The 13926-nt window shown below is 46.3% G+C and overlaps 1 protein-coding gene across 1 annotated transcript; it reads left to right on the top strand.

The window, feature by feature from the left end:
* Positions 1 to 3316: 3316 nt before the first annotated feature.
* On the top strand, positions 3317 to 12791 carry Myoc (myocilin). Its single transcript, XM_051147704.1, has 3 exons — positions 3317 to 4009; positions 10609 to 10734; positions 12001 to 12791. The coding sequence occupies exons 1-3, from the start codon at positions 3409 to 3411 to the stop codon at positions 12783 to 12785; spliced, it is 1512 nt and encodes a 503-aa protein (XP_051003661.1). The 5' UTR covers positions 3317 to 3408; the 3' UTR covers positions 12786 to 12791.
* Positions 12792 to 13926: the final 1135 nt, after the last annotated feature.

The following is a 13926-nucleotide window of genomic DNA, read 5'->3' on the forward strand; positions in this document are numbered from 1 at the left end:
TTCTCCCAGTGAGCCTTTTTTCTGTGCTTGCAGGAGAATGGCTCCATCTCATGAAAGGCTAAAAGCTCAAGGGTGCTGCGAGTTTTCCTGCACTGGAGGCCTTGATTTACTGGGGCTAGAGGAAGTGAGCTCATTTCCGACAGTAGTGGTTCATGGAAGAAGTGACTGCTGGGTCTCATGACCTCTGGGTGAGCAGTGGGTGGTATCTCAGACTTGGCTGCTGCAAGAAGTTTAAGCTTAGGAATCAGGAGACCCTGTTTTCCTTCTGTCTCTGCCATTCATGGGCTGTGTGACCCCGAGGAAGACCCTCCCCTTTCCTGGCTTCAGCTTGCTGACCTCAAAGAGACTGTGGTCGCCAGTGTTCTGTGTGAAGGAGAAGCTGAGAGCTGGCAGGAGCCTGAGCTCAAACTACTAAGCGATGAAGAACATGGAAGAAGCTCCATCAATCTTTACTTACTGTCCTAGGTCGGGGAGAGATGACGACAGGGAGCCAGAGCGAGTGAAAACGCACATCCAACAACAGCCACGAAACCCCTCCAGCTCTTCCTCGGAAGCCTATAGTCTGCCAGGAGTTAAAGAAAGCATAGAGTGACTGGTGGTCTGTGCCTGGCATTCACAAATGGATCTGGAAGGAGGAGAAATGCCAGGGGCCATTGGCTATGTCACCCCTGACCAGGAGCCACACAGCTGGACAAGGACTGAGATGCTGTGAAGGAGCCTGCAGCTTATGGGAGGTACAGAGGGATAGATGGTGAATGAAAGGGACAGAGAGTCAACTAAGGGCAATGTGAACTGACTGCCAAGGCCCCAGGGACATATGAATGGTGGATCCCAGGCTGTGCTGTGGAAGGAAAGTTGACTAAAGTCAGGAGCCCTACCTTAGTAGTATATTCTTCCTTTAGAAGCAAAGTAATTCCTTCTACCTACATTTCACTTTCCCAGAATTCTTTTCTTTTCTTTCTTTTTTAAATTTTTTAAAGATTTATTTATTTAATATGTATACAGTGCTCTGCCTGCATGTATGCCTGCTTACCAGAAGAGGGCACCAGATCTCAGTATAGATGATTGGGAGCCACCCTGTGGTTGCTGGGAACTGAACTTAGGACCTTTGGAAGAGCAGCCAGTGCTTTTAACTTCTGAGCCATCTCTCCAACCCCTGAGAATTCTTTTCTACTATGCAGCTGGCAGGACAAGAATCATCTTAATCCCTATGTGGAATGGCACACAGATTTGAACCTTGTTCCTGCTGACTATTTGTTTGTTTTCAAGAGTCATTTTCAGTGATTCTGACTTAGGAGGTTAGAAGAGCTCAGCAGTAAACAAAGAACCATTCATCGATGTCTCAGGCTCAGGGTTACTTCAGAAAATCCCAATAACAATAGCAGTTGCAGAGGCAGGGGACATGACCCCGTTGGCAAAAGGCTTGCTATGCAAGAATGACAACCTGAGTGTGGTGGCCAGCAGCAAGGTTAAAAGCCAGGAGTATACCAGCCGCTCCAGTGGTGGGGAAATAAAGACAGAAAGATACCAGTGCCAGCTGCCTGGCAATCTAACCAAATTGGTGAGCCCCAGGCTCGGTGAGAGAATCTGCCTCAAAAAATAAAGTGCAAAGTAATAAAAGACAAAACCCGATGCCAAGCCCTGGCCTCTACACGCACACTTACGCACATGTATGTGCACCCACTCAGATGAGCACATGCACACACATACCCCACCACACCCACACAAGAAAAACATATTTAGAGTAGGATGTGCTTGTTCAGTCTTCAGGAAAATCTGTTAGGGGACACTAGAAATATTTATTACACAAATATTGAAGACACTATTAGTATCTAAGAGCCTAAAATGGCTCAAATGGAAATGTTGCTTTAAGAACCCGATGAGGGGGCCAGTGAGATGGTTCAGCGGGCCAAAGTTGCAAGCTTGACGAGCCAAGTTCAGTCCCCGGATCCCATGATGGAAGGAGAGAACTGGCCCCAAAAGTTGTCTGCTGACCTTCACACCTATAGCATAGCACAAGCACACCTGCACTCCCAGACCCCCCGTATACACATATTCCAGTAAGTAGCCACTTTTAAACTGTCTCCTGAGGCTTCCACTCATGCACTGACTTGTGTGAACTCCTGCAGAACTTGGCACCTGGTACTTGGCAGTCCTGCTAAGTTTTTTTCATTTGATTTTTCCCCCCTTTGGGTTTCTTTTGGAGGAAGTTGTGTGTGTGTGTGTATGTGTGTGTGCTGGTTACTGTTTGTTTTTCTAGGAAAGGTAGTCTTACTCTATTGCCTAGCTGGCTCTGGACTTTTTTTTTTTTTTTTTTTTTTTTTTTTTTTGAGATGTAAACAATACTACATCAGCCTTCAAAGTAGCTGGCTTTTTTTTAATTTTTATTTTTAAAAGCAGATATTATTTAGGTTAAAGCCCATGGGTTATTTGAATTGGTAAATACATTACATCTTCTCTCACTCAGTTATTTTATTTCACCATGGATAAATTCATAAACCTAAAGCTATACTAGCAATACATGGATATGGGTTGCATGAAATATTATGTACAGGCAAAAGTTCTTTAAAATTAAACCTTATGTTGAATATCTCATGCAGCATATACTCCAGGTATTTAGATATTTTCATATCTATAACTTAATAATGTGTTTCTTTGATTATTTACATTTTATACATTTGGAAACATCTTTCAGAGGTGGGTGCATAGGTTTCACCAGTAGGCTTCTGGGGGCACACTCATCATAAAGCCTGGTCCACAGCATTGGCTGATACAAGAGGGTATAGTTAGGGAGTTTTTCTAAGGATGTTCACATATTTATCCTAAACCTTGGGTTGGGGAAGAATGCCACTCTCGGCTCTCCATCAGAGCCTGGAGCCTGTGGGCGCTAGCCTCTTCTTCAGGCTGTTCTTTATCTCTGCCTCTGCTACAGGACATGTCTGTTCCCCTAGTTCCTTACACAGTGGCTGGTCCAGAGTGGGGGTGGGGCACTGAAACACAAACTAGACTTACATCTCTCTTCAAATGATCACACACTCAGCTACTCCTGATAGACAGAGTGGGCACACGTGTGCACATGTACACGCAAACAGGCTAGAAACTTAGGGGGTATTGTTGGGATGTGGGGCACATGCAGCAAGACTCAAAAAAAAATCAAAATAGCCCCTGGAACTTTGTTTTCTAAGAATCTTGATGACAGGGTGAGCGTAAGCCCCCCCCAATGCCCCTCCTCCCCCCATGGCTGGCCCAACCCAGCGTCACGTGGTCACCTCTCCCTCCCTCCACACAGGGCTGGTTTCCCAGGACATATAAACCTCTCTGGACCTCAGGCTTAAGCCAGCAGGGCTATCCATCCAGACACCTTGCAGCAGAGATTCCCAGGAGAAAGCTCACCCAGTCTCTACATCCATGTTTCTCTGTACAAGTTGCTACAGTTGTGGTCCCAAGATGCCAGCTCTCCAGCTGCTGGTTTTGGCTTGGCTGGTGTGGGGAATGGAGGCCAGGACAGCACAGTTCCGAAAGGCCAACGATCGGAGTGGCCGATGCCAGTACACCTTCACTGTGGCTAGCCCCAATGAATCCAGCTGCCCCCGGGAGGATCTAGCCATGGCAGCCATCCAAGACCTTCAGAGAGACAGCAGCAGCCAGCACGCAGACCTACAGTCCACCAAAGCTCGGCTCAGCTCCCTGGAGAGTCTCCTCCACCAACTGACCTTGGGCCAGGCTGCTGGGACCCAGAAGGCCCAGGAGGGGCTGCAGAGCCAGTTAGGTGCCCTGAAGAGGGAACGGGACCAACTGGAAACTCAAACCAGGGAGCTGGAGGTGGCCTACAACAACCTCCTGCGAGACAAGTCAGCTCTAGAGGAAGGGAAGAGGCAACTGGAACAAGAGAATGAAGATCTGGCCAGGAGGTTGGAAGGCAGCAGCCAGGAGGTCGCAATGCTGAGGAGAGGCCAGTGTCCCTCCATCCAGCACTCCTCGCAGGGCATGCTGCCAGGCTCCAGGGAAGGTAAGAACACAAAGTAGAGGGGCTGCCCAAGCCAGGAGGTGGCACGTTTGCTGGTGACCTGTCACAGGGCTCCTAGGCTTCTGTTTCTGCTTTATCTTTTCTCTCAGAAACTGCAGACCTGGCATGTAATAGTTACATTAAAAGGAGAGCAAAGCAAACACTTTTGCATGTTTCAGGCAAGTTGGCTCCTTATTTCGGTCAGTGGAGCTGAGTTCTTGTGGCCATTCATGACAAAGTTACCATAGCCCCCAGCCAAACGAGAACCACAGGGCCAGGTGAGCGCTCCATGTGGTGAGTAATCTGTAGAAAATGGCCTGATGTCCCCTTTGGATAATTCAGTCTTTTTTCAGTCTTTTCTCAGGTTGTTAGTCCAACTAAAATGGTCTCTACTTACGAGATGCCAAGTAATTTCTACAGTAAAAACTGGTGTGTTCTTCTTCTTGTTGTTGCTGCTCTTATTATTAAATTTTTGTTGAGAGAGGGTTTCTCTGTGTTACCCTGGCTATTCTGAAACTCGCACTTTAGACCAGGCTAGCCTCAGACTGAGATCTGTCTTCCTCTGCCTCTGCCTCCCAAGTGCTGGGATTAAAGGTATGCTCCACTACACCTGGTGGTGTCTTTTTTTTTTTTTTTTAAATCTCCTACCTCGGTAAATAAAAAAGAAACAATTTCTTTATCAGATCCTTTTGTGCAGAGGGGCTTTTCTGTTCATCCTGGCTCCTACTTGAAGGGAGGTCTTTGGGTAGATTACGAGATAGCCACAAAACAACATTTATGTCACATTTTGAGGGTTTTATTCCAAGGCACTTGTTTAATGAAGAAACAAATTCAGATGTGGAACAATTGTCTAGATTCCTCAAAAGTGTTAACGTCAGGAGTCAATGAAAATGAGGGGAAAGGTTCATTTGCGATAAAGAAGTCTAAGAAACCCGGTCGGCAAATATGTGGACATGCTTAATCAGCTCCGACGTCGTTAGCCGACAGTTACACGGGACGGGGCTGTGGTGGTTGGGTAAACAGCGATTACTAGAAGTCCTTATATTAACATTCCATATCTGAGGTAAGAGTATAGTTAGTTACAGGAGCGACTACCCCAAGCATGCGCTCAAGCACTAAGAGTGGAGCTGTCAGGATCTATACAGTTTCCTCTCTGAGAGAGTGAGAGGAGGAGAGGCCACAATAAACATGGCCAAGTGTGAGGAACTACTGGACCAAGTAAACAGGGCAGGGGGTGGGGCAGGGGCGAGGTGGGGCGGGGGCGGGGCGGGGCGGGGTGAGCTCAGCGTCCTGCCAGCTTTTCAGGGTTGAAAATCTGCAAGATAGCGTGATGTAATAAATATTTTCTAAAAGAGATTTTTATCTGAAAGGTAAGATCTGCAGGAATGTGGCATCAGGAGTCTTCTGAGGGGCTGGAATGTGGGCAGAAATGGCAGGTACTTGACCCACGAAGAGCTGGGCTGTGAGTCTCAGTAGGTAAAAGGCTGCGAAGGCAGGCTTCTTCCTACCCCACACCCAGTTCAAACTATCGCCACCACCTTAGCATCTAATTGTTATTACATAGAAAAGAAAATCTCCTCAGAATCAGAGAAATTACTCATAAGTGTGTGCGTATATATTTCGATATGCACACTTACTTATACCAACACAAGCCCCAAAGAGGGAAAAATACTATTTACCCTAAAGATAAAACAAGAGCAATTTCCTCTGAGACTGAGAAGCTGGCCTGACACTGGAGTGAGGGCCTGTGAGAAAGTGGTTTTCATGGGCCCTGAGGCCAGGAAAAGAAAGAGGACAGAGAGAGGAGTAATTCAAGGAATGAGACTAGAAAGGGGGGGGGGGGGCACGCAACAAACTGTCTGCCATGTGGGAATTAGAAGCTCAGCCCCAGGGAACACTTACCCCTAGATCTGATAGTCCCTTGTCTATGAGAAATAGGATGCCAGGCCGATCCTCACAAATCTCCTACACAGCCAGAGAAGCTTGGGCTGGGAGTGCAGTATGTGGTCCTGGCGCGTGGTACTAAGAGTCAGATTGCCATAGCAACTTCTGTGGGAAGGTGGGCAGGAAGGGGTTGAGCACCAGAAGGTTCAGCAGGATATTGAGTTATTATGCTGAGCAAAGCTAAGAGGAGGAAGCAGCCTGGGCCATCTCTGACAGAGTGGCCTTCCGGGCCATGGATTGTAATTGAAGGTTTTCCTCCGGTGGAGCTCCACCATTGATTGCAAGTGTCATGCAGTCACTAAGAACCTTGGCCCATACTTAAGAGAGAGTCTCTGGAGCACACACTGGGTCTAAAGACAGTGCCCAGGACACTGGAATGTTAGTGATTTTAAACACTAGAGAGAAATCAAAGTTTAGACACTTCTTTCTCCGGGATTATTTTACTTATGGCCCCTATATAATCCGCAAGAACAACCCAAATATATTTATATAGTGCTGAGTACTGGCGCTCAGAGAGGTTGATTCACTCGCCCAAAGCCCTGTAGCTGGAATACGGCAGAACTGAAGGAAACTACAACTTCTGGCTCAGCTCAGACCCCATTCCACAAAACATCTCTGCTTCCAAAGACACGCCAAGCGGCTCTCCTCTGGGAGTCTGGATGCTGCCAGAAGCTCCTGGCTGAGATGACTACAAAGCCACCAGGCGGTTCCTAATGGAGTCACTGCACCTGCCAGGTGGAAATGAGCCCAGTGGTCTCTGGAAGGCCGTCCTTGATGTTCTGGGTCATCACGGCTTGTTTACCACAGGAAAGTGCACGAGGTGTGGTTCCCTGTAAAGAGCAAGGGAAGACAGGAAGAGAGCCAGAGCTGAGCTGAGGTCCATGGTTTGGAAGCATGGTGTGGGTTGTGGCAGCGCCAGCATGGGAGCACAACCCCATTCTCCAGTGCATCTGCCTCCCTGGCAGAACCAGGGGCGGGGTCATGCTACATGAACTCAGTGGCTCTCCTGAAGAAGCCTCCAGCCACTCTCTGACCCCACTGAGAATGCAGAGGCCACACAGTAAGCCAGGGAAGTTTAACAGAGAGAGTTATTATTTTTTTCTTTTATTAAAAGTAGATGTTTTTTCATGAAATATATTCTGATTACAATTTTTCCTCCCTTTACTCCTCCTAGTCCCTCCCCTCCTCCCCGCTCATCCAAACCCACCCCCTTTCTGGCTCTCACTAGAGAACAAACAGGCATCTAAGAGACAATAATAAAATAAAAGACAAAACAAAATCAAATCAGAATAGGACAAAACATATAAACAAAAGGAAAAGAGCCCAAGAAAGGGTACAAGAGATAAACATAGATACAGTAACATGCATTCAGAATGCCATAAAAATGCATAATTGGAAGCCATATGCAAAACCTGTGTGTGGCGGGGGGGGGGAGGCCTGATCAGCACTTTGAGGCAAAGGGACCTGTGAAGACGCCACTTGAATTCACTTTCTGTTGTCTGTCTCTCTACCGCTGGGCATGTGGCCTACCCTGAAGAGTGGTTTGTTTCCCCAATGAGACTCCCTTGGAGAAAATTAATATTTTATTTGCAAATGGTTATACTGGAGATAGAGCTTTTGCATTAGGGATAAGGCATTCGGCCACTTCTCAGCTCTAGAATCCCATCTAGTGCAGGCCTGGGCAGGCCCTGGGCTGCCTCAGTCTCCATGAGTTTGTATGTGAGTCGGTCTTATTGATTTCAACGCCCTTGTTTCCTTGGTGTCCTCCATCCCCTCCAGTTTTTCTGCTTTGTGAGTCCTGGGGGGAAGGATTTATGGAACCGTTCCCTTTAGGGCTGAGTGTTCCAAGGCCTCTCACACTCTGCATATTGACTAGCTGTGGGTCTCTGCATTTGTTCCCAAAGGCTGAAGGAGGAATCTTCTCCCGTGATGCAGAATGTCATTAGGAGTCTCTTTATTGCTATATCCCTTTTAGAGGACAACAGTGCTTGGCTTTCCCCTAGGACCCTGGGCTATGGAGCCTCAGGTTCCTGGCCACTCAAGCAGAGTGAGGTAAGAGTCATGGGGTGGCCCTCAAGTCCTACCATACATTGGTTGGTTACTCCCACAAGCTTGTGCCTCCGTTGCCCTAGCATCACTTGCAGGCAGGACACCATTGTGAATCAAGGTGTTTGTAGCTGGGTTAGTGTTTAGCATCCTCCTTTGGTAGAATGTAGAGTACCTTCTGGAACCAAGAACACTAGCCAGTAGTGGTGAGGGCACTGGGTAGGCACCAGGCACTTCTCCATGTTCATCGAGTTGTATAGGTATTATTTGCAGCAACAGGACCTTGTCATCAGTTTGTGAAGAGCAACCGACAGCCTTTGCAACAGCCGGAGTTGTTTGCAGGTTCCCATGGGACCCCTGTGGCCAACAACTCTGTTAGATGTAACCCATTCCCAGTAACGAGGCTTCATTTGGTGATGAGAGATGTCTGATTGGGGCTCTGTCCCCCTCACTATTTTGTGATTTTATTTAGATCATGTTCATAAATGAATATAAGTTAAGAAGCCTCTAATGTGTTGTTTCCATACAATTCTTCAGTTGCCTTACATTTTAGCTGTTCCTCACTGTATTTCCTCCTTTGACCCCCTCTTCCCTTCCCTTCCCAGTTTGACCCTCCCTGCACACCTTACCCTCACCCATCCATAACTATCTATTCTAGTTTCCCTTCCAAAGGGATAATCATTTGCTCTGTACGTAACCACGGAGAAAATATGCATGATGGGGACAGAGCAAATATGGAATATGTGCCTCCAGGCTAAAGTTTCATTGGAACCACATAGAGTTAGGGACCTCAGGACTTGCAAGTATACATGACAAGGAGCCAAGGAAGGAGAACTGCAGACCTTCTTCACCACATGATATTGCTCTAGCGCCCTCTGCTGGGATAGTTCAACACTGCTGATTTCAACCGAGCAGTTGGAGATGGGAGCATGCCACTGTGAGAGAGCGCCAAGATGTCTGTCACTGACAGAGCTCCTAACCCCAGAGTAGAAGGGTCACAAATACCATGACTCCAGAAGACAGTGGTTCAACTCCCAACCCCCACACTTACTAGTTGTAAACTTTGGTAGATTATTTGCCCCTTCTGACCCTTGCTTTCCTCATTTGCTGATGAGGACAATAGTAGTTACTGTTAGGAGGTAAACGCAGGGCAAAGTGCCTGGACACAGCACTTAGTGGCGACAGTAATTCTATCTCACTGGGTTAGGCAGCAGTGCTGAAGCTTGACTTCAATCTCTGACACTTTACCACCATGAGCATTTTATTTTTATTTTTTAACTATGGAAAAGGCTATCAATAGCTGATGATCATCTCTTTCTATACACACACACACACACACACACACACTCTCTCACACACACTCTCTCTCTCTCTCTCACACACACACACACACACACACACACACATACACATGTGCACTTTTTGGTGTCTGTGTCAATATTTTGGTTATTTTCAGGAAAGTCATCCATGAAAATGCCTAGCTTTCTATTTTGCCCCCACTTTCTTTTTTGCCTCTGAAGCTAAAGAATATATCTTATTTTTTTCCTGCTGAGCAGCAGGAATGTACGGTTCTTCTCTTAATATATACCTTGCTCTCAATAAGTCACAAAACAGAAAAACCAACCTACTGTCAAATTGAAATAGTTTTTGTCAAGTGCAAACAGGAAGGAATGCGATGCCAGGGCAAGGTGGCCCACAGTAACCCTGGAGTATTGGCCTCTCCCGTTTTTTAGGAACTCCTAAAGGAACCTTGAACATGCCTAATGTGTAACTGACAACTGCCTGCAAATTTAAAAATAGCTACAAAAGATTGTGAATGTTCCCCAAACAAAGAAATAATAAATGTCTAAGGTAATGAATGTGTAATTATTTTGAAATGGTCACTAATCAATGTATGCATATACGGAAATGTCACCTTGCCTCATCAGTATACATAATTATGTCCAGTGAGAATAAAAATATAGTTAAAAACCAAAGGTTGATCTGTTCTTACAAGACATTCACATATGACAAGGAAAAACCCTTAAGTAGCAGTAAATATTTAGTTGTTGAAATTCAAACATCTTGAGAACTGGAGAGATGGCTCAGGGGTTAAGAGCACTGCCTGCTCTTCCAGAGGTCCTGAGTTCAATTCCCAGCACCCACATGGTGGTTCTGATGCTTCTGGTCTGCAAATGTATATGAAGACAGAGCACTTATATACATAAAATAAGTAAATAAATCTTAAAAGAAAAAAATTCGAACATGTAAGAGAATGCTAGCAACTGTCACTCAATCTTTAAAGCCATCCTTCATTAACAATCAATTTCCCTAGTGGAATTTATATGAATCACATAAAACTCTTATCATACTTTGGTTTGTGCAGAATAGTCAACTCTATGTTAAACAGAAAGCTATGAAAAAATATTATTTGTAAGCTTTTTAATTGTGCAAATTTTTCAATAAACACAAAAGTAAAGAGAAAGAATGAACCCTAGTGAAGCAAGCCATCTTCCCTTAGCTGGCACCAAAGCAAATCTCAAATACCAAGTACTAGCAGACATGTCAAATGACATGTCCATTCCTGTGCCATTTCTTCTCCAAATGCTATGTATTTCTTTCTTTGCATGCAGTCTCTCAGTGGAATCTGGACACGATGGCCTTCCAGGAACTGAAGTCGGAGTTAACGGAGGTTCCTGCTTCCCAAATCTTGAAAGAGAATCCATCTGGCCAGCCCGGGAGCAAAGAGGTAGACAACGGTATGAAGTTAGAATTCTTCCCTTTGAGCCCGCCTGGCCTGTGTGTGTCTCGCTCTGTGTTCAGTATGGAAGGAAGGCAGATGACTTTCTGAGAAGCAAAGCTGGGGAGTGGGGAGCAGAAACCCTCTGCTGCCTTTCTGAACAAGTGAACAGGAAGTCAGCCTTTCCCCCATAACCTCTATATCCTACCCACCCCCCTCCCGGAGGGCCAGATCTTTGCCATGTATCACCTCAACATGTTTGTCACTAAAGGTACTTTTCTGGCCTTTGCCCAACAAGAAAAAGTGCATTTGTCCCTCAAAAATGTATCTAATGAAATACAGCTGTTGTTTCCAGAAAATACTGTGTTATTAACAATCTCTGCTAACACTGAAGGGTGTGTTGGGCATTGAAAGTCTGATTCCCCGAAGAATAAGCATCAATGATTGCTTTTTGTGAGGAAACTGAAGGTACCCACAAAAGGATAGAAATTTACCTTAAGTCCACTAAACTGAAATTCTCAGCTAGCTATTCATTACATTAAAAAAATTAGACTGTGTTTTCTCATGATATTTAAATAGATGCATCAAATGTGTGGCCCCTCAAGTAAAGCTTGAGAAACTTTGTCATATAGCTTATGCCTACAATGAACTGATTTCTCTTTTTAAGTAAAATAAGCCCAATTTGAAAGTCATGAAGAGCAATGCAATAAACACCCAGGAGTCCCTGCCAGGCTCAGGGAGAGAACTGGACAGAATCAGAGCTCTCTGTAGCTTCTTCCTCACAGACTTATCACATCATATTTGCTGGGCATTTCTCTAGACCGAGCACTTGGGCAGCACGTTTAAACAGCCCTACACCTACAACAACTTCATTACCAAAACCATTATCCCCTTTTATAAATGAGAAAGCTAGAGGGATAGAGAGATGGTTCATTCAGTGGTTAAGAGCACAGGCTGCTTTTCCAGAGGATGCAGGTTCAATTCCCAGCACCCACATAGCATCTCACAACTGTCTGTAACTCCAGTTCCAGAGGATCCAACACCCTCATACAGACACACACGAAGACAAAGCACCATTGCACGTAAAACAAAACAAAAACGAATGAGAAAGTGATGGCTCCCAGAGCTAAGCGCCTCATTGGTCACATGCATGAACAGTGGGTGGCAGGGCTCTGTCCCCACCTTCTCTGCTTTGCTCCCACCATCCTGTTGTCTGTCCTTGGAAGACTTGTAGATTACATGGCTTTTTTTTTTTTTTTTCCTTTTCGTTCTTTTAACTCATCAGGATGTGGAGCACTCGTCTGGGTAGGAGAGCCAGTCACTCTGAGGACTGCTGAAACAATCACTGGCAAGTACGGAGTATGGATGAGAGACCCCCAACCCACCCACCCCTACACCCAGGAGACCACATGGAGGATTGACACGGTCGGCACAGGCATCCGCCAGGTGTTTGAGTACAGTCAGATAAGCCAGTTCGAGCAGGGCTACCCTTCAAAGGTTTATGTGCTCCCCAGGGCGCTGGAAAGCACGGGCGCTGTCGTGTATGCGGGGAGCCTCTATTTCCAGGAGGCTGAGTCCAGAACCGTGCTCAGGTATGAGCTGAACACTGAGACGGTAAAGGCGGAGAAGGAAATTCCCGGAGCCGGCTACCACGGACAGTTTCCGTATGCTTGGGGCGGCTACACAGACATTGACTTAGCTGTGGATGAAAGCGGCCTCTGGGTCATCTACAGCACGGAAGAGGCCAAAGGAGCCATAGTCCTCTCCAAACTGAACCCAGAGAGCCTGGGACTTGAGCGTACCTGGGAGACCAACATCCGTAAGCAGTCCGTGGCCAACGCCTTTGTTATCTGTGGCACCCTGTACACCGTCAGCAGCTACTCTTCAGCCCGCGCAACTGTCAACTTCGCCTATGACACTGGCACCGGGGTCAGCAAGACCCTGGCCATCCCATTCAAGAACCGCTACAAGTACAGCAGCATGGTTGACTACAACCCCCGGGAGAGGAAGCTCTTTGCCTGGGACAACTTCAACATGGTCACCTATGATATCAAGCTCTCTGAGATGTGAAGAGCCCCTATCCCTAACGGCGGAGCCAACGAATTTCGGGGCTTCTGGGTGAAACAGCTGCAGGGAGAGCCAGCCAGATGCGTGGAGCTTTTCTCTGTTTCTCAAGGTCTCATTCGTCCAGGTCAATGTGCACAGTTACCTCTGACTGTTGCAATCCCAGGGCTTGGACAGTTGCATATACTATGAATGTTCTCTTCTGTCAGCTTTTAAAGGGGTGTTCACCTTTTAAAAAAAAATTATGCCTTGCAGCAATCTGAAGCAAAAGCTATAAGCATAGTTGTTTCTTCATGTAACCATTGCTCTTGCAGGCTGTTTGGCTGCCAGAAGCCAGAAGCGGCCGCAGCTCTATAGGGGGGCCAGTCCTGAGGCTAGAACTGCTCCTGTGGAAGGCACACTTACTACGGTGGGCTTCTAATGCTTCGGGTAGCATGTAGTTTGGTAGTACTGAGCCCTTTGCCCTGCGAAATAAAATTATCTTTCACAACGTTCCTGCCCTTGAGATCTGTGGAAATCTTTGCTTGCAAGCACGGATTCCAGGTGTCAATGCCCTTAGGTAGATTGGCGTGATGGCAAGGTGTTAAGGTATGTGTTCGTGGATGTAGGGGTGTCTGACTCTGTCTGAGAGACTTGTGCCTGTTTTTTCCTGTCTCACCCAGGACAGCAATAGGTCAGGAGTAGAACACACACCTTTCTAACCCTATCTAATTGCGTTCTTGCCTCTTCCTGAACAATCTTGGCATCTTTCCCTCAGCCTACCCTTTTTTCTAGATTCACTTCAGGATTTATCTGTTGTTATAGATACCACATTTTTTTGTTTGTTTGGAGACCGGGTCTTTCTACATATCCCTGGCTGTCCTGCAACTCACTCTTTAGACCAGGCTGGCCTCCAAGTCAGAGATCTGCCACCTTCTGCCTGCTTCTGCCTCCAGGGTGCCGGGATTAAGGGTGTGCGCCATCACACCTGGCCCAGCTATCATATTCGTAAGCCACAACTCTCAGGTGAGCAAACTTTACAGAACTCTTCTGATTTTAAAAATTGTGATAAAATGAACATAATCTTACCATCTTAACTGCTTAAAAATTGCTACACGTGCTGTATAGTGTGTGTTCTCAGAGGACAATTTAAAGAGTCAGTTTCCTC

The sequence above is a fragment of the Acomys russatus genome, chromosome 6 (genome assembly GCF_903995435.1).
Source record: "Acomys russatus chromosome 6, mAcoRus1.1, whole genome shotgun sequence".
Taxonomy (NCBI): Eukaryota; Metazoa; Chordata; class Mammalia; order Rodentia; family Muridae; genus Acomys; species Acomys russatus.

Coding starts and splice junctions, on each gene's coding strand:
- Myoc (XM_051147704.1), top strand. CDS start 3,409: ATGTTTCTCTGTACAAGTTGCTACAGTTGTGGTCCCAAGATGCCAGCT. Junction 4,010..10,608: donor GCTGCCAGGCTCCAGGGAAG/GTAAGAACACAA, acceptor CTTTGCATGCAG/TCTCTCAGTGGAATCTGGAC. Junction 10,735..12,000: donor GAGCAAAGAGGTAGACAACG/GTATGAAGTTAG, acceptor TTAACTCATCAG/GATGTGGAGCACTCGTCTGG.